The 19,776-nt window shown below is 35.6% G+C and overlaps 1 protein-coding gene across 1 annotated transcript in view; it reads left to right on the plus strand.

The window, feature by feature from the left end:
- Window positions 1-2,413: 2,413 nt before the first annotated feature.
- The window catches only part of hecw2b (HECT, C2 and WW domain containing E3 ubiquitin protein ligase 2b), a 39,772-nt gene continuing 22,409 nt past the window's right edge, over window positions 2,414-19,776 (plus strand). Inside the window, exons 1-9 of the mRNA XM_056258698.1 lie at window positions 2,414-3,589; window positions 11,169-11,276; window positions 12,322-12,416; window positions 14,974-15,049; window positions 16,014-16,183; window positions 16,600-16,742; window positions 17,024-17,124; window positions 17,513-18,198; window positions 18,925-19,228. Of these exons, the coding sequence (XP_056114673.1) occupies window positions 3,256-3,589; window positions 11,169-11,276; window positions 12,322-12,416; window positions 14,974-15,049; window positions 16,014-16,183; window positions 16,600-16,742; window positions 17,024-17,124; window positions 17,513-18,198; window positions 18,925-19,228 (2,017 nt within the window). The 5' untranslated portion in view covers window positions 2,414-3,255. The remainder of the gene's footprint in view (window positions 3,590-11,168; window positions 11,277-12,321; window positions 12,417-14,973; window positions 15,050-16,013; window positions 16,184-16,599; window positions 16,743-17,023; window positions 17,125-17,512; window positions 18,199-18,924; window positions 19,229-19,776) is intronic.

Raw genomic sequence — 19,776 nt, forward strand, 5'->3', positions numbered from 1 at the left:
TCTATACGGTAATTTCTGCACAGCGCGACAGAGAGTCGAGTGGTTATGACGCAATCGTTAGCCTATTTTTACTAAATCTGTTTCTACGGGGCCATAATGTAACATAGAAGGTAATGGAGCCTTTTATACATTGTCGTGTTTCTTTAGAAATAAATAATGGACAAATGGAGTCTTTAAACGCCTCAGATGTAAAGTTATTCGCTGTCAAAGTGACGCCAAAATGAATGGGAGTCAATGGAAATGCTAACGCAAGTGAAGTTCTGCTACAAGATGGCGGCACCCGGCCGACTTCAACTTCCGGTCGATGGATTACCCCCTTGAGTCATACAGGTTTGAAATAGCATGATGAGTAACTGATGCCATTTTTGGGGAAATATTCTTTAAGATTCTACACCAATCAATTCTAAACCTAACTGTGTTAACAATATTTGCCTACACATGTCATTAAAGTGTGATGTTTATGATGTAATGCCTTGCTTGTGTTCATATGCGGTATCTGATATATGGTTTTCATTTGTCTTCTCTCTCTCTCTCTCTCTCTCTCTCTCTCGCTGTCTGTCTCCACTGTAGTTATGCAAGTTCCACTGTACCGTCTGATCTCGATCATATTTTATCTCCTGAGTTTCATTGCTTTCTCTTCTGTTTCTTAGTTTCTCCATCTGTCTCAGTTTCTCTCCATTCTATCTGATAATTGGATCCATATTAAACCATTGCAAAGCAATTTAACAAAATGGCTTTACTCTGTCAAAAGCAAACCACTTGTGGTGAAATTAAAAGCATAAAATGTAATCTTATTTTCATTTTTTAAAAGTTCGAACTAAGTGATATTTTTATATTCAACATCTTCTGGTAATGTTATTTTACAGGAAAATACAGTGGTGTACCATGTCATTAGATGCAATGGCATAGTACATTGATATATAGTATATAGCATGAGACTGATTGATTACCACATTTATGTACTATGGTATTTACTTTAAAACGTGGTATTGTGATGGGTCAGTGTCTATAGACTGCCCTACAGACACAGCGAGACTTGTGGATGTGTACGGGATGATTTTGGCAGTAGTATAGAAAGCTCTTGTGTTTGGTCGGTGGCCAGGACGTGCTGAGTAAAGCTGGGCATGTCACATCGCTCACTGTTTCACACCCTTATGGAAACCTGCACAGACAACTCGAGCAGAAAGAGCTAATTTAGGAGCTACACGCTTATCTAAGCTTGAAAGGAGGGCTGACTGTGAGAGAGATGATGTGAGGGAAAATATGAGAAGAATGGTGATATACAGTAAGAAAGAGGTTTACAAAAGGATTATAGTGATGCCCATGGGCAGTATTTAGATTTTTTTCTAAATCTTATCAATCAATATGAATCTTTTTGCTGTTTCCATTGATTTTGAAATTGATTTTGAAATTTTGTTTTGTTTTTGAAAGTTGTCTTATACACATCAAGACTGTATTTATTTGACCAGAAATACAATAAAAACAGCAATATTGTGAAATGATTACAATTTCTATTTTAATATATTTTAAAATACAGTTTATTCTTGTTATGGTAGAGGTAAATTAAGAAAGCAGATTCGTTATGAATACAAATGTACCTGTAGGCTGGGTCTTTTGTCCATCATAGATTGATCGGATTGTGGAAAGTGGTCTATATGTGAAAAAGGAGCGGGTTTGGCAACAGCAAGTTGTTACAATTTGGTGAAAGATTATGCAACAAATTTTTAGCTCATGTTAAACTGATGAATCATTGTCCTCAACTACATTGTGATACATTTATAATTTATAAACACAATCTGTTTTTCTACCTATTTACCCCTCTTGCTTTTTTCCCTTTTCTTTTAGGGATCATTTGTCCTGCATTTACGCCGCTGGCATATGTCCCATTAACCAAACCCCAGCGTGGAATCGAACCCTGTCTCAATCCATCTCCTGGACCTGAAGGCGAAGCGGAGATCAGATTCCTTACATCACAAATCCAGTTCTTATTACCATCTTGGCGACTACAAATGGACAGGAAAAATCCACCCTGCATTAAACGAAAGGAAGTAGTAATGCCCATTGGAGATGATTTGGACAGAAACTGCTATGATACTGAGAAATATGTTATATTCAGTTCATTTTCGTTTTTCAATGCTTTAGTCCCTCTGAGACTCTAAATATGGACCTTTGAGATTCCTGACTGGTATATCCGCCAGCCTTTCTTTTTCTTTTCTGGTTTGGATGCTTACTTGATACCTCAAACGGCGTAAACTCAAGCCTGTTGGGTATTTTAGAAGTGGGTTATGTAATTGCATTTTTAGATGCCAAACCCCAGAGAACTTGAAGAAGGAGAAAGAAACATCAGCTAGTGCTGTGAGTGGGTTTGTCAGCCCATTAAACCCAAACCTCAGCTTTTTTTTTTAAGACCATTTGGCACCCAGGAACGATCTCTGCATGATCTCCACCATTCATTGATTATGGACTTTTGAAAGATCTGACTGGCATTAAATGCTCTTTGAGTTGAGATTTGGAGGCCCAACAAATCCTCAATCATCTGGATTGGATGTGTTTAAGATATCTTAAGGTTGCAAACCCAAGATTGTTATGAATTTCGGAAGTCAAATTTATATAGTCATCATTTTAGATGTTACTGCCGCTTATAGAGAATTTAAGGAAGAAGAAAACTTGCGCTGACTAGGGCTTGTTGGTGCTTCTTGGGCCTAACCCAAATCTAACCTTGTTTTTAGGCCATTTTCCACCCAGAAACTAACTCTGTATGACCTCCACCATTTCTCAAAGACTTTGAAAATGAACTCTTGAGAGATTCTGGCATGCTCTTTGAGTTTTGGGGGCCCAGAAAACCCTCAATCTTTTCAATTAGATGTGCTTAAAATACCTTGAGGTCGAAAACCCAAGTTTGTTATGAATTTCTGAAGTTAAATTCTGTGTTTTTACATCATATTAGATGCCACCACCACTTCCAGAGAACTTAAGGAAGGAGAAAGCTTCCACCAACTAGGGCTTGTTGGCACATCTTGAGCCCAAACCCAATCCCACCCCCTTTCCCCCCCTTTTGGCCATTTGGCTCCTATTTCTTACCTCCATCTCATCCCAACCTCCACCATTCGCCCCTCGCTGGCCACGGCAGTCCTCCCTCCCCGTTCCCGCCCCCACCATCCCCCTCCTCATCACCCAACCTCCTCCCCTCACCACACTCCCCATCACCCAACCTCTTCCCCACACCACACTCCCCACCCCTCCACCCAAGTCACCATGGCAACCGGCACTACCACCACCGCCCGTGAACATCTCCTAGTGGTGCGGAGGCGCACCCCTCACATGCGCTACACGCTGAGCCCGGAAAACCTCCGCAGCCTTTCATCGCATGGTGGCTCTGCCAATGGGGCGAGCTCTAGAGGAGGAGCACCTGAACCGATGGGCCTGCAGCGGGCCAACAGTGACACCGACCTGGTGACGTCGGATAGTCGTTCCTCTTTAGCAGCCTCTACGTACCAGTTCACCCTTGGGCGAGGGCAAAACCTGGTCATCTCTTGGGACATCAAGGAGGAGGTGGATGCCACTGACTGGATTGGGCTGTACCAAATTGGTAAGATATTTTTGCGTGTGGGGAAACTCTCTATTGAAAGTATTTAATTATATTACTTTTAAGAAAGGTATACTTATATTTACTTACCGTTACTTCCCTCATTCCATCATTTTAGACAAACGGGTAGTTCCGGTCAAAACTAACGGCATTGGTTGAGCTAATGTTGTTACGCTCAAACAAGCAGATTGCAGTTCCATTTGGTGCCACTAGAAGTGCAGAAATTGCAGCTTGAAGTGAAGTGATGTGGAGAAGAGTTTGTCTCCTCAAAATAGCAGGCCTAATTTTTCATGCAGAGAATGTAGCCTGTAGACATTGTGATTGCAGTTTAGACAGTTTTGTGTCAAGAGATCTTATTTTGAAACATTGCACCTCTCATTTGTGTAGACCCTATGTCATGCACACTGCTTAGGCCAACATGACTACTTATAGTGTACATTTTGAAGTCAGCATGAAATCTTGTTTGCAACACATTTTACTTCCATAATCTGAAGTATTTCTGACTAAAACCAAACACAGTTGTGCTAATTTTGATTTAAAGTCACATTACATAATTTGTAATGCGTTATTATCCCCATAATTTGCTTTGAATGTTAATCTTATAATCTCCAAAGTTTTTTTTTTTTTTTTCATCATTTAAGATATTTGCTTCTAATTTTTTAGGGGTGCAATTTATTTATTTAAATTTGTTAGTAAATGCAAACACAACACCTACACTGGATGTAAGAGGTGCAGCACACCAAAATCATCAAAATTAAATCACTCCCATTTTGGGATGTTCATTTCGTTTTGTTTTCCTGACTAACAACTGACGCTCGTTAATCGACAAGATTATGTTAAATTAGAATAGATAATGGAGCAGCATAAACAACATAATGTGAGTATTCACATATCGTCACATCGGGTGTGTCCCACCTGCAGCGCTTCTGTGAATGGATAAAAAACAGAATAAAAATACATAGGCCTATTTGCAAAATAGTTTAACAAAATGAAAGAAAAAACGATGCGACAAGTACCGTGTGCTGGGTTTCGGTTCCTTTTTGTGACACGCTCCACAAACAAGTTCACGGAAAGGAAACCAGGACGACAGAAAGTGCATTCTGTTTGTCTTCTTCATTTTACAAAAGCACAATGTTTTGCTTTTTTTGAGGCTACACAAATAAAAGTTACAGTTTTTAATGATGTCTTACTCTTATCTGTATGACCTTAAATGAGTATTTAGTTAGTTTGAGCATCCCTACTCCCATTATAATCAACAAAGCTTTGTATCACATGAAATGTTGAAACCAGACATTTCTACCATTGCATGGTAAATACTGTCATACCGCCCAGTCTGTAACGTGTTTATTATGCTGATGAAGCCAGAGAAGACTGCAAGTGAATGAGCAAAGGAAAACAGACAAACTGCTGACTCTGTTATACACTGGCTTAATTGCACCATGTCATTAGCTACATTTTATCTCGTCTTCTCCTCCGCACTTGCACTGATGGTTGAATCTAATTACTCAGCATTATTGTAGATGCTTTTGAGAGCCCATAACCGCCGTGGTTTTGATTTGTAGAGGAGAGGTGGGAGGATTAGCGTCCCGTGAGATGCCAACCAACCATGAAAAAGCTCAACCCACCAGTATCCCTAGATACAGAATAGCTGAGCAACTGCAATACAATTAACCATTCACTGACTTGCAATGAAACTATATACACATTTGTTACGTTTGGAGACATTATTATTTTATCATTTAGGATAATTGCAGCCAGGTAAAGTGGACACACTTGATTTCCTTTTTCCACTGTATAGTGTAGTGATGGTTAGCTATTTAAAATGAATTAGCTAACCATAAAAATACATTTTAAATTAAATGAAATAATATTGTGTAAGAGGCAAATCCATTTGGCATCATATTCTTAAATAACGCCAGTGACTAAATTATCAGAAAGTGTTGTAAATTTTGAAATGTTTGGATCTGTCTTTCTGGGTCTAATGCTTTTAAAGTTAACTAGTGATGTTTTCTTTCTTGCACAAGAAAGAAAAATTATACTTCATAAAACTTTCTCAGCTAAAGAAAAGCATTAGCTTGAATCAAATGTATCAAACCGCTTCAGTAATACTATCTCTATAGATTTGGCTTCTTGGAAGTGGGAATTTTAGTGGTGCAAGTTACAGTAATGATACCTTGATTTGTGCAGCTTGGTGCGCTGTTACTTTTCTGTGATTTGTTTTTTGCTTTGCAAATGGTTAACAGGCAAAAATTAACTTGGAGGGGCACGAGTTATCTAGGGATCGAATATTGATATCATAAAACCCCTCAAGCACCCACAAAAGCATGCAATCATTACTCGTGGATTATTGAGAAATATAATAAAAATACTGTTTATATAAGATTTCATTATTTAGTTGACCTAAAAACTTGCTTTTTGTTAGCTTATTCTTAAAGATAGATGTATATTATTATATACAGTACAAGTGTAAGTAATCTGTTCTGTGGTATGAGCAGAGGTCTGTTTGACAGTCATGGTCAGTGAAAGCCGATCCCTCACGCTACTACAGCCAGCTTCATGGGGCCATCGATCAGGACGGGGGAATTCCTCTGTGGCCCGTCCCAGAGAAAGGCCTCCGCTCAGGGATTGTGCCCGTCATCGATCCACTCAGATCCTCTGGAGTTTCATTCATAGTCTTATTTTCCCCACGGGACTGACCAAGGCCTGATTTATGACCTGTGCTACACACTAACAGAACAACTGCCTTAATATGACCAGTTATATGACCAAAAATGACCAAACAATGACCAAAAGTTTGATTTGGCTGATTTGATTGATTTATTTAAAAAAAATTTTTTTTAAAATATTTATCTCATGAGTTTTATATATGCCTTCAGTCATTTTTGTTAAAAAGATGTCCATCACAAAATCTATACCAACAACACACTTGGTCAAATCTCAGCCCAAAGTCAAAAGAAATAAAAATATATATTTTCCATAAAGAGATTAAAGCCTGTTTTCAGTTTTTTTGCATTATGACAACATTTTCATGGCAAATTCAGCACATTTTCCTCACTTTTACTTAATAGCTGGGTTTCAGTCACGTGATTATGATGACGCGCGGAATTCAGATGGAGGGCAGGGGAGTGAAGAGCGCAATGGACGAGATGGAGGAAAGTCCGTACTGTACTACTTTACACGCTATTACAAGAGAAAGATGTAAACAAAAAATCAAACATATGTTGGACGTGATCCTTACGTTATGAAGAGGTGCGATTTTCAACTGAATTGAAAGATTTTCCTGCCATCGAGGCGGTAGATATCAGCAACTACCTCGTCTTACAGACATACTTTGACTTTACAAAGTTCGTAAATGTTACACGTTACACAAACATAGCCACTTAAGTTGTATTAACTCACCATTGACGAAGTGATCACTGCACAAACGAGCATTTTCCCATTCGGCTCCTCCCGACCGCAGACGTAGGTTTGCAAGCCGTTTTTCCGGAGTTTTTCGGTCAATTTCTTTAATTTTCCCCCTTTATGAACAACAACTTTTGGTACACGATAAAAACTCCTCGTGGTTTGATCGATTTAAGTAACCATAAACGACGCAAAACATAGGCATTTTGAGTTTGTTATAGTGCTTTCTAAATACAGCAAATCACTTCCTGCCCTCCATTTGCATTTCGCGCCATGGCAACGCAGTGGCGTGACGTCATATGAAAACAAGCTATTGGAGAAAAATATTAAGAGGTCAAGTAAATGTCAATAAAAAGTAAATCGCTTTACATCATACAAAAATAAATATGATATTATTTGTTCTACTGCCTTTTTATGCTGGTTTAAATAACTAAATTGAACATTTGTTAATTTTTTCTTTGTAATTGAGAATAATGGGGATTAGAAAAAACTTCCTTCGTAAAACATCTAGGCACGTTACGTTAATGATCATTTGAGGGCAAAATGTGCTTAATTGTCATTAAAATGAATCATAATTGTGTTAAAACATTTTATTTTCTCCATGAAACATATTATTTTATGTATATAAATGTATATAATATATGTATATATTTAGGTACCTATAAATACATTTGTGGATTAGAAGGTCTTTTAACACTTTCAGATAAACAAGAGTCATAGACAGCTGTACATTTTCTGTTATTTCTGTCCTTTTATTGTCACATTAGTGTGTTAACTGTTACATTTAACACATTAAATATTGCATTATTTACTGGTCTTTTTGTTGATCATGTGCTCAGAATATGTCCTGATTTTACAGTAAAGCATTTAGCTGGTTTTTCTGGGAAACTGGATGATGCAAGGCACTGCTGGAGTCAGAGATGATCGATTTTTATGTGAGTCATGTGACACGTGGGGTGAATTGTGGGTTTTTGTAGACGTTCAGGAACAGAGGCCCAGTGTCAGCGCTGTGATATAGTTTCAGATGAGCTGCTGTAGATCACAGTATAGACAAGGCTGGTCTATTTACTGAGGGTCTGACTGAATGAAGAGCCTCTCAACATTACTGATCACTGGCTGCTATCACACCGAGAGACAAACACGAGCTGTAAACCTTTCTTCAGAGGAATCTCACTTCTGAATGTCCCATTCTTCTTCATGATTCACTTTATGACTGTTTGGAAATGCATACCGGCAGGTCCATTCTCTGATATACACTCAATTAGTTTTCAATTGTTAAGGTTTCTCTTTCATAGCTCAGGAGATTCAATAGAGTTAAAGTTAAGTGTATCTATTGGATGTGACCTCATAGTCTGACACTACTATGGAAATTGTGCAAATGGATTGTGGATCATATTGTGCTGCTTGTTAGTTTTTCTGAATGCATAGATGGATCATGCTAAAATCTTACTGTATTTAACACTGACTGCATGAATATACAGCTTGCTGCTAGAAAAGTAAAAATTAAGTTTCACAAGCACTTTTATTCTTGTAATAATAGAGACAATTATGGATGCTTGTTTCCGCCACAGAATGAAAAATATAAAAGGTAATTACGACTTTTTATCTCACAATTCTGACTTTATTTCTCAGAATTGCGAGATATAAAGTCAGAATGTATTGATATAAAGTCGCAATTGCAGGTTATAAAGTCAGAATTGCGTCATATAAAGTCGCAATTGCGTGTTGTAAAGTCAGAATTGCGTGAAATAAAGTCGCAATTGCGTGATATAAAGTCAGAATTGCGAGATATAAAGTCAGAATTGCGTGATATAAAGTCGAAATTGCGTGTTGTAAAGTCAGAATTGCGTGTTGTAAAGTCAGAATTGCGAGATATAAAGTCAGAATTGCGTGATATAAAGTCGAAATTGCATGTTGTAAAGTCAGAATTGCGTGAAATAAAGTGGCAATTGCGTGTTATAAAGTCAGAATTGCGAGATATAAAGTCAGAATTGATTGATATAAAGTCGTAATTGCGTGTTATAAAGTCAGAATTGATTGATATAAAGTCGCAATTGCGTGTTATAAAGTCAGAATTGCGTGATATAAAGTCGAAATTGCGTGTTGTAAAGTCAGAATTGTGAGATATAAACTATTCTGAGGGGAAAAAAGTTAGTCTTTTTTCCCCCTTAGAATTGGCCTGATAACTCGCAATTGCGAGTTTATATCTCACAATTCTGAGAAAAGATGTCAGAATTTCGAGATATAAACTCGCAATTATGTGTTATAAAGTCAGAATTGCGAGATGTAAACTCGCAATTGTGAGGAAAAAAAAGTCAGAATTGTGAGATAAAAAGTCAGAATTGTGAGATAAAAAGTCGCAATTCTTTCTTTTTTTCTCGCAATTGCGACTTTATTTCTCATAATTGCGACTTTACATCTCGCAATTGCGACTTTATTTCTCAGAATTGCGACTTTATATCTCGCAATTGCGACTTTATTTCTCAGAATTGCGACTTTATTTCTCACAATTCTGACTTCATATCTCACAACTGTGAGATAAAAAGTCGCAATTATTATATATATATTTTTTTATTCAGTGGCAGAAACAAGCTTCCATAGAAAATAATCATTTTTTGAAAAAAAAAATGTATTACTTATGTCAAATTGATTTTGTATCTTTATATTAGGTCACACTGCACCCAATTCTGCTTTCCTTGTCAAATCCAATCTTTAGATTTACTGTCTGAACTGTCATTTAGCAAGTGCTGAAATCGGACCCGGAAAGTGTATTTTTTTTTTTTCTGGTACATCTGACTTTAAATATATGCTGCATCCCGAATTAATAACTTGAAATCAAATCTTTTCCAAACATCTTATGTACAATTTTCAAATTGCATACAAAAGTGGTCAGAACAAGTTTGCTTAAAATCAGATTCCTTCATTATTATTATTTTCTTGGCAACTGGACAGATTTGACTCACACATTTGCGTCTCAATAAGGCCTAATTCCACCTAAAGCAGACCGATGGCTTAATTTGGAGATTTGTCGTTAGATGTTATTCTCTCTTTTGTTCAGAGACGGGTTGTCCTGAATCAGAGGGCAGAAAGGAGAAAAAGATTGTGTCAATCTGAGATAATCAGTGGGTCATTGGGTCTCTGGTTTATGTGGCTGTATTGATTAGACAAGCTCAGACTGGAAATTGAAGCTAATGTGCTCATGGACTCATTCACCCGCAGCGCTGGAGCTCGGAATCACGGCCAATCACTTCATTAGTGCACTCCTTTTACTTTGCCACTGGAAATTAAGATTAATTATTCGGCATCTTATTAAAATGTATATTTTTAAATCATTTTATATAATTATATAGTACATTCATATATATATCACACATATATAATAATTAATAATATAAAAATCATAAATTATTCAAATATTTTAACTCTTTAAAAATAATTTCAAAATTACATTTATTTTTTAAATAACTTTTTAAAAATAGATTTATATATTACTCAGTAAATATAAATACATTATGAATAATCTCTCTCTCTCTCTCTCTCTCTCTCTCTCTCTCTCTCTCTCTCTCTCTCTCTATATATATATATATATATATGTATATATATATATATAAATTATTAATAATTTATTTTCAGAATATTAATTTAATAATACATATAATCTTAATATATATATATATATATATATATATATATTAACAATATATATTTTTAGTATAATAAGTATTAATTTAATTTATAATTAATATTAATAACACTATATTATTATTAACATAATTTATATAAATTATAAACTCATGATCCTTGAGTATGCTGTTTTTACTGTATTATGCAGCATGATAGGGCGTTAAGCTGTATTACGGTTCTGTGTATGGAGTGAGATCGATGAGAGATGCAAACGAGTTAAAGAACAGGAAACACCAACTAAGAACATGGTTCCTTACTTTCAGGACAAACACTTTTACCATTTGTTTGTTCTCAAGAGCCTCAGAAAAGACTTTAAGCTCCTGAGAGAATGTGACTGAGGTGTGGCGGCTTCATGGCACGATCGATCAGCCGGTCCTGTTGTTTCACAGCCATGTGTTTATAATAAGAGCTATTGACTCCTGGTGGAGGCCCTTCATCTTAGTCATTTAGTTATTATGCATAAGGCAAATATTTACATGTTTTTGTGCCGACACAGATGAGACGTGTCCTGCTAACGTTTGGGATTCGAAGAACCGCGGTGTGAACGGCACTCAGAGGGGGCAGATCGTCTGGAGGCTTGAGGCCGGACCTTACTTCATGGAGCGTAAGTGAGAGAGTTGAAAAATCATATGCGCTTTCTTTTTCAATTAACTGTGCTTCTGTGAAAAAAACAATTAATCAATGGATCTGATATTGACATCTTTACAGGCATCAAATGTTTGGTATATAACGTTCAAAAGTTTGGGGTCAGTATATAGTATTGAAATATCATATATAATTTACTTGAGCAGCAAATCAGCAAATTACAAAGATTTCTGAATGATCATGTGACACTGAAGACTTGAGTAATGATGCTGAAATTTCAGCTTTGCATCACAGAAATAAACTACATTTTAAAATATATTTAAATGGAAACTGTCATTTTAAATTGTAATAATACTTCACAGTATTACTGTTTTTACTGTATTTTTGGTCAAATAAATGAAGCCTTGGTGGGCATAAGAGACAACAAAATATATTACAGATTTTTAGAACTTTTGAACGGTATTGTAGAAACTTAGTTTTCCCTGAGTAGCGAGTTTAGGAGCATTCTAGCTAGATGTAAGAGAACAAAAGTGCATATTCTGTCAAATATTCATTTTTCATTTATGTCTGTGATGTTAACTTTACGATAAATCAACAATGTTTGAGCGCTTTACATGTTGGTCAGACAAACCTGTCCTGTACAACTGTGCAGTGTGTATTTCTATATTTATTGTGTTGAATTTTTGGGATGTTTAGGAGCAAGTAAAGCTGAAATGAAAGGTAAATTTGAAAGACAGCTAAATAAATATACAGATATCTTGTTCACTTACTACTAAATGTCTCTTACAAAACTCTTGAATGTCTTTTAAATATTAGATGCAATGAATCTGGCAAGATTTCTTCTTTGAAACGCTTAGTGTAGCAGCCAATCAGATTACAGCTTGCCCTTTTGAGAAAGCTCTTTCCATTTTTGTGTGCATTATGGGTCAGATGGTCTGTGAGCATCCTGCCTCAGGCTGAAACAATAATCAAATATGAGAATAATAATGGAGATACCGTATGTGCTGTCTGTATTTAAAAATGTTGATCTCTCAGAAACATGATCCTGTGTTTATATTTCTCAGCTGAGACCAAAATCTGTTTCAAATATTACCATGGAGTGAGTGGAGCGTTGAGGGCCACAACCTCCTGCATCACTGTCAAGAACCCTGGGGTTACAGTAAGTATCTGACTCTGTTGAGTAGTGGATTTAAAACTTTGAGTTGTCGCCATCAGATGGGTCCCTTTGTAAATCTTTGAATTGTGGTTGAAAAGAGTATTTTCCATCATAATGCATTTTAAAAGTGATTGTCACATCTGAACTTCAAAGAAACATCTGAAAGCATCTTTCATCAAAATGGCATAACGTTACATTTTCATAATAGTACCCCCACTCCTTTAACCTTTTTTTTAATAGTTAGGTCAATATTTAGGTTAGGTCAATATTATATGTCAGAGCCAACGCTTAGACTAGAGATTAATGAAAATTCTCCAACACACTGAGCTGTGGTGCTTATTTGGGAAGCGCAGGTTCAATTGATGCCTATAATATTTCCATTATTGTCATTATTGTCACCACTACAAAGAACAAAAAGGGATTAAAATGGAACTGGAGTTGTAGAGGACTTGGGGTTTCTCTTAGAAATATCAATTTGTTCATTAAAAAAAGACAAATTTTAATAATTCACTTTTCATATTGACAAATAAATAGAATGTTTAAAACTATGTTTTCCATATTTAAAAATATAGTTAAATGTAACAACAAATAATACATTAATAAATCATTTTAAATGCAATATTTAAACAGCACTTTTAATATTCAAAAGGATCTTAAAACAGATTTTGTAATGTTTTTGAAAGTATGTTATGTTCACAGAGGCTGCCTTTTAAAAACAAAAAACAAAAATACTGTTAAATAAAACGTAAAATTGTGAAACTATTACCATTTAAAAGAGCTGTTTTCTATTTGAATATGTTTTAAAATGTAATTTATTCCTGTGATGGTTAAGCTGAATTTTCAGCATCATTATCATTATGATCCTTCAGAAATCATTCTAATATGATGATTTGCAAACATTTCTTATTATTATCAATGTTGAAAACAGTTGTGCTGCTTAATATTTATGTGTAAAACATGTTTTCAGAATTCTTTGATGAATAGAAAAAGTGAAAAAGAACAGCATTGATTTGAAACAGAAACTGTAATATTATGAATTTCGTTAATTTAATATTAATTACATAAAAAACAAACAAATCTTTTGATTGGTTCCAAGTAATATATTTCACTAGCCCAATTTAAGTCTGTTATGGTTCTCAAGCAATGCATTATTTGCATTAATATAAAATGAATTCGATTTTTGTGTATATTGGTTATTGGTAAATTCGAACAGAGCTCATCCTTATGCACAAACGCAGCAAAAGCATGTGTGATCGATGGGTTTCACATGGTCTCTGCCTGCATGTGTTTCTTGGTCTTTCTCTGCCTGTGTATCTGCAGGCTCCATTATGAGGCGCTGGAGTTTGCCTGAACTCCACAGAGACGTATCATGTTCACAGGAATGCAGGGAATGCACAGGAAGTAGAGAGCGCTCTTTGATATGCTTAGCGCCCGGCTGCCGACACGACGCCACAGAACTAGTCTAAAGGGCACATTCCACCCTCTGTGACATGAGCTTGAACTTGAACCCATAGTTAACGGATTGATTCACGCACACAGCGTCGCTATTGCTGTTTGAACAACTGTTTGAACTTATTTTTGTGCTATGGAAATGGATTAATACATCTTTGATCTGAGGTCTGCATACTTAAAGCTTATGGAATATTTTCTGGATTCATTCTGAACTGAACTTTTTATAAAAATTGATGTTTTAATATAATTACTGTTTCCTCTTGCTATTTTATATGGTTTAGATTGATGCAGGACATGTTTTGAGCGAATACACACCAAAAATTTGACCAAAATGTGAGTTAAATGTGTATCGGTTTGACATATGGAAATGTATATTATATTATATAGGCCTATTACATCTCACCGTCATTCAAAAGCCATTATTTTGGGGCTCTGCAGCTGAACAAGTGTCTATAATCATAAATCACACTGCCACATTAATGAGCAGGAACATTATAATGTGATTCAATTATTCATAACCATGATCCTAATCCTGAATGAAAACTCCTGCCTGAACATCTCTTCTGCTAAAGTCATTATAACCACCATAGTTTTACCAAAATACTGCTGTAAAATATATTAAATTGAATAAATATATGGCATAAATATTTAATAAATATGTTGAATATGTTGAGTATATTGAATAATTAATAAAAAATGGGATCTCTTTCAAAAAATATGATTTACTCGCATAGAGTCGCTATTGCTGTTTGAACAACTTATTTTGTGATATTGAATATATATATATATATATATATATATATATATATATATATATATATATAGTGTACTATATAATATATACATAAAAAGAAATGATCTGCCTGCAGCTTATAAATGAATATATAATTTGATGTTTGTGTATATTGGTATATTCGAACAGAGCTTATCCTATCACCTATCAGTTTATAAGTGAATATGTTTTTTGTTCTCTGTCCATTGCTTCAGCTCAGGCATTCAATCGTGCTTGTTATGTTTGTGTAGGGATATTAATTATGCCGGCTGCTAGGGCCTCCATATGTCTATCTATATCATAAAGTGTAATTGTGTGTTGTGGTGTCCTCTGCAGGTCGGGACAGAGGGGCAGGTGGATGGACAGTCTGTCACAGAACACTGCAGGAAATTGGTCAGCTTTACTCTATCAGGTAAGAATAGTGGATATTTACCAAATATTTCTTTATGAAACTGATTTCTATATAATGTTAGAAGCTGTATGAGAGGCCATACAGTGATCTTACCACCCAAATTAACCATATAGTAAAACAACGGATTGTTCTGAAAAACGCCAATGTTCAGTAAAGTTTTTCTGTTTTTTTACTAACAATAGCCACAATATACAATTTGTGCACAAAATAATATACTGTAGTTAATTTGGCTTAAATGTATAGTCCATCCAAAAATAACAATTCTGTCATCATTTACTCATCCTCGTGTTGTTCTAAACGTTTATGACGTTTTTATTTGTGTGGAACACTAAAGAAGATATTTTGAAGAATGTTGATAACCAAACAGTTTTGGTTCCCATTGATTTCCATTGTATTTTTTGTCCATACAGTGGAAGTCAATGGGAACCGAAACTGTTTGATTACCAACATATCTTCTTTTAAGTTCCAGAGAAGAAAGTCATACAGGTTTGGATCGACGTGAGGGTGAGTAAATGATGACAGATTTTTTATTTTAAGGTGAACTATCTGTTTAATGAATTTGACATTGCTGGCTAATTTACAATGATTTCAAATATCTCATCCTAACCCGAATATACAATCTCACATATAAATTGATGTGTTGCCTTGTTAATTAAAACTGCTATATATCTGCCCTCTGGTGGTAATAAGCTGCTAGTGCAGATCGATAGATGGATGGATGGATGGACGGATAGATAGATGGATGGATGGATGGACGGATAGATGGATGGATGGATGGATAGATAGATAGATAGATAGATAGATAGATAGATAGATAGATAGATAGATAGATAGATAGATAGATAGATAGATAGATAGATAGATGGATGGATGGATGGATGGATGGATGGATGGATGGACGGACGGATGGATGGATAGATTTTTTTTATGCTGCTAGCTCACATTGTATGTGTGTATATTGCAGATATCAGGGCTCAGGGTCTGAAGAAGGGCATGTTTTTTAATCCGGACCCCTATCTGAAGATGAGTATCCAACCAGGCAAGAGACACGGCTTCCCTACGTTCACCCACCACGGCCAAGAGAGACGAACCTCCATCATATCCAACACCACTAACCCTGTGTGGCACGGAGAGGTAAATCATATTCGGACTGGGGGCAGTTAATGAGGTAACCAAGTAGTGGTGACCAGTTTGAAACTAGTTTTCAGTGAGTGCTTTGTGTCCTTGAGCAAGGCTTTAACCTCAGATTTTCCAAGAAATTACTGTACTAGAAGTTGGTAATATTTCTCAAACTTGAATATTTTTCTTCATTTAAAAAAAAATTAGGGAATTGTACTAAATGATAAGCCATATCAATGTATTTAAATGGTACTCCATCACACTGTATTTAAAAGAACATCATAATATTACAGTACCATGGTACATGTCCAAAAGTTTTAAGTAAATAAGAGTAAAGTTTTGTTACCATATGTGAGATTGAACATAAGAATGAATATTATTTCACTTCCTCAGAACAGAATTTTAATACTTTTATTCATTTCCCCCTGCAGAAGTACACTTTTGTTGCACTGATGACGGACGTTTTGGAAATCGAGGTCAAGGACAAATTTGCAAAAAGTCGCCCGATCATCAAACGCTTTTTAGGTCAGCTGACGATGCCGGTGCAGAGACTCCTGGAGAGACATACAGCGGGGTCAGTATTCACTATTAAATATACCTGAGACAATCTATTATATATGAGCTTCCATTAACAACAGAGTCATTTCCTCCAGGAACTTTGCATTTCATTTCTGTCCACTGACATTTATGTAAACATAAGTTGTGTAATAATTCAGGGGTTAACTACTATTGTAAGAATAAAATAAAATGGGGAGAAAAAAGTTATTATATAAATTATAAGTTATTTTACAATTTTTTTTTTAACTTACTTGCTTTAAACTTATTGTTTTCTGTATGACTGTTTTGGGAATAAAGTGATCTACATGTGAGCTACACGCTTTGCCGGCGTCTACCGACAGACCATGTGAGCGGACAGCTTCACTTCAGGGTGGAGATCACCTCCAACGGACATGAAGGTAACAAATACAGTATCTTTATCAATACACACACTACCGTTCAAAAGTCATTCAGATTTTTAAAGGTTTCTTATGCTCACCAAAAAACAGTAAAAACAGTCATATTGTGAAAAATTATTACAATTTAAAAGAACTTGTTTTCTATTTGAATATATTTAAAATGTAATTTATTCCGGTGATTCAAAGCTGAATTTTCAGCATCATTACTCCAGTCTTCAGTGTCACATGATCCTTCAGAAATCATTCTAATATGCTGATATGCTGCTCAAGAAACATTTCTTATAACATTTCGGTTTAGTGGGCGTTTTAGTTAGTTTTGCCATGCCTTGCAAAATCCATTCAACTTGTGGGTTATTGTTTTAATATGCAGTGTCATGTGATTTTGTAGATGCAATGGGCTCTCTGCTGGGAGCCTCCTCTATGAACGGAGATCCTGGGAGCCCATCAGACGACGAGGACGTTTTGCATCCTTCCTCCCGCATGGCCAGGGGCCCCTCGCCCACTGGCTCCGAAGGGTCCCTGCACGGTGACGCCTTTAGGACTGACGAGTGCGTGATGGACCCTGATGAGGATCTGCTCTTGAGAGAAGGAGCCCCAGATTTGGCCGAAGTAACCCCGGCCCATACTCATCGCCAGGCCTCGCTTAACGACTACCTGGATACCATTGAGGCCCCGAAGGGCCCCGGAGACAGACCGCTTGGGGCCGCCTCACCTAAACTACGCTCTAGTTTCCCCACTGACACGCGGCTCAATGCTATGTTACATATAGACTCTGATGAAGACGAGGAGGGACACGCCTCCCGGGATACGGCTTTGACCAATGGCGCTCCTCGTCCTGATGGACACACCTCCTCTGCGCAGGACAAAGGGAAGGGTCCCGTGAAAGCCAGGGAGAGCCTTGAGTCGGAAGCTGCCAGCAGCGCCACAGATACTGAAGCCACGGCGTCAGGGTCAAGCAGTGGCACCATAAAGAGCCAAAATGGAGGTGCTGATGGTGGCCAAGAAGGAGCTGCTGCCTCTGGAGACTCAACACAAGGCACGGGAAGCTCTCACCAGCCAGCTTTCAAAATACAGGTCTGTAGGGTTTTTACCTGTTGTGGAAATATATATGTTTTATTACCACAGTTTGCATGCAGGTTTTAAGTAGTTAGCAGTACAGTTTTATAGTTATGTAGTTAAATTTAATTTAAACTTTAATAAATTGGTTACACTTTATTTTAAGGTGTCCTGTTACAGTGTAATTATACATTTAAGTACTGAGTAATATTAATTAACTACATGTACTTACTATAGGGTTAGGGTTAATGTTATTTAACATTTAATTAAGCACAATTTATAGTAATTAATTACTATAGTAACTACACGTAATGTGTAACAAAGACACTAAAATAAAGTTTTACCAATAAATTTATTGTAAACATTAAACTTGTAAATGTAAAACAAAATATTAATAATAATATTTTTTATTAATATTATTTGTAGTAATATATATATATATATATATATATATATATATATATATTACTACAAATAATATTAATAAACATATATTATTTATATATATATATATATATATATATATATATATATATATATATATATATATATATATATGTTGTCAGCTACAGTTAGGCAATTAAACTATATTATAAATAATATTTTATGATACACTCATAATTTTATGCATAATAACTAAAATAATAATAATGATTGTAATGAATTAATATAAATTATTTGCACAAATTTGTTTTGTTATGTAGTCCTTCCTTTGTATCATTTTACCTAATACATTTCTCACAGGATGAAGAAGGAGTTGCATTGAAGGCGGTCTCTAGGGATGAAGGATCAACAGAGGCTGCTACAGTCACAGAGCCCTCAGCATCTGGCCGTAATGAAGCTGGTGAAGGGGGCGGAGCCACAGCAGAGCAGGGGAACTCCAGTGAGGCAGCCAATGAGGAGGAAGAAGATGCTGAAATCTGGCAGAGGAGGCGGAGTCTGCAAGCATCAGGGAACGCATCACAGGCTGAAGGGATGGAATTAACCAATGAAGCGATGAGGCCAGCTGATGCAGAACAGGCTGCCACGGTAACAGATGGAGAGACAGGTAACTGTGTGACGATACATGTTATTTACGAAGTAAATCAGCATCGGGAAACTTTTATGAGAGAGCTGAGATCAAACTTCCTTCAGGTTTCCCATCAGTTTGAACTTTTCTGCACATTAATAAAAAAAACTAAAAAAAAATATTATATTATGATTTAATGCATTTTAAATATTAAATATTAACTGTTAAGATGACATGATTAATAATAACAATAATATTTTATTATAATAAATACTATTTTAATATTAAATAGTATATCACATTTGTTGATAGGAATGATAATAATGGTAAAAATAGATTTAAAAAAAAATACTAAATAAAAACAATAATTCATTATGTTAGTATTAAAGTATACTATTATATAAATATTAAGAACATGAATAATATTGCAAATAATATTTTATTATTTAAAAAAAATAACATACTTTATCTGATTGTCATTTATTGTTGATTACATAAAAATAATTATATTACAATATATAAAATCATTTTTCGTTGTTATTATTAAAATAAAAATGTATTATATAAATATTTAAAAACATGAATAA

Source organism: Rhinichthys klamathensis, unplaced genomic scaffold, assembly GCF_029890125.1.
Source record: "Rhinichthys klamathensis goyatoka isolate OS25496 unplaced genomic scaffold, OSU_Roscu_1.1 h1tg000157l_1, whole genome shotgun sequence".
In the NCBI taxonomy this organism is placed as follows: domain Eukaryota; kingdom Metazoa; phylum Chordata; class Actinopteri; order Cypriniformes; family Leuciscidae; genus Rhinichthys; species Rhinichthys klamathensis.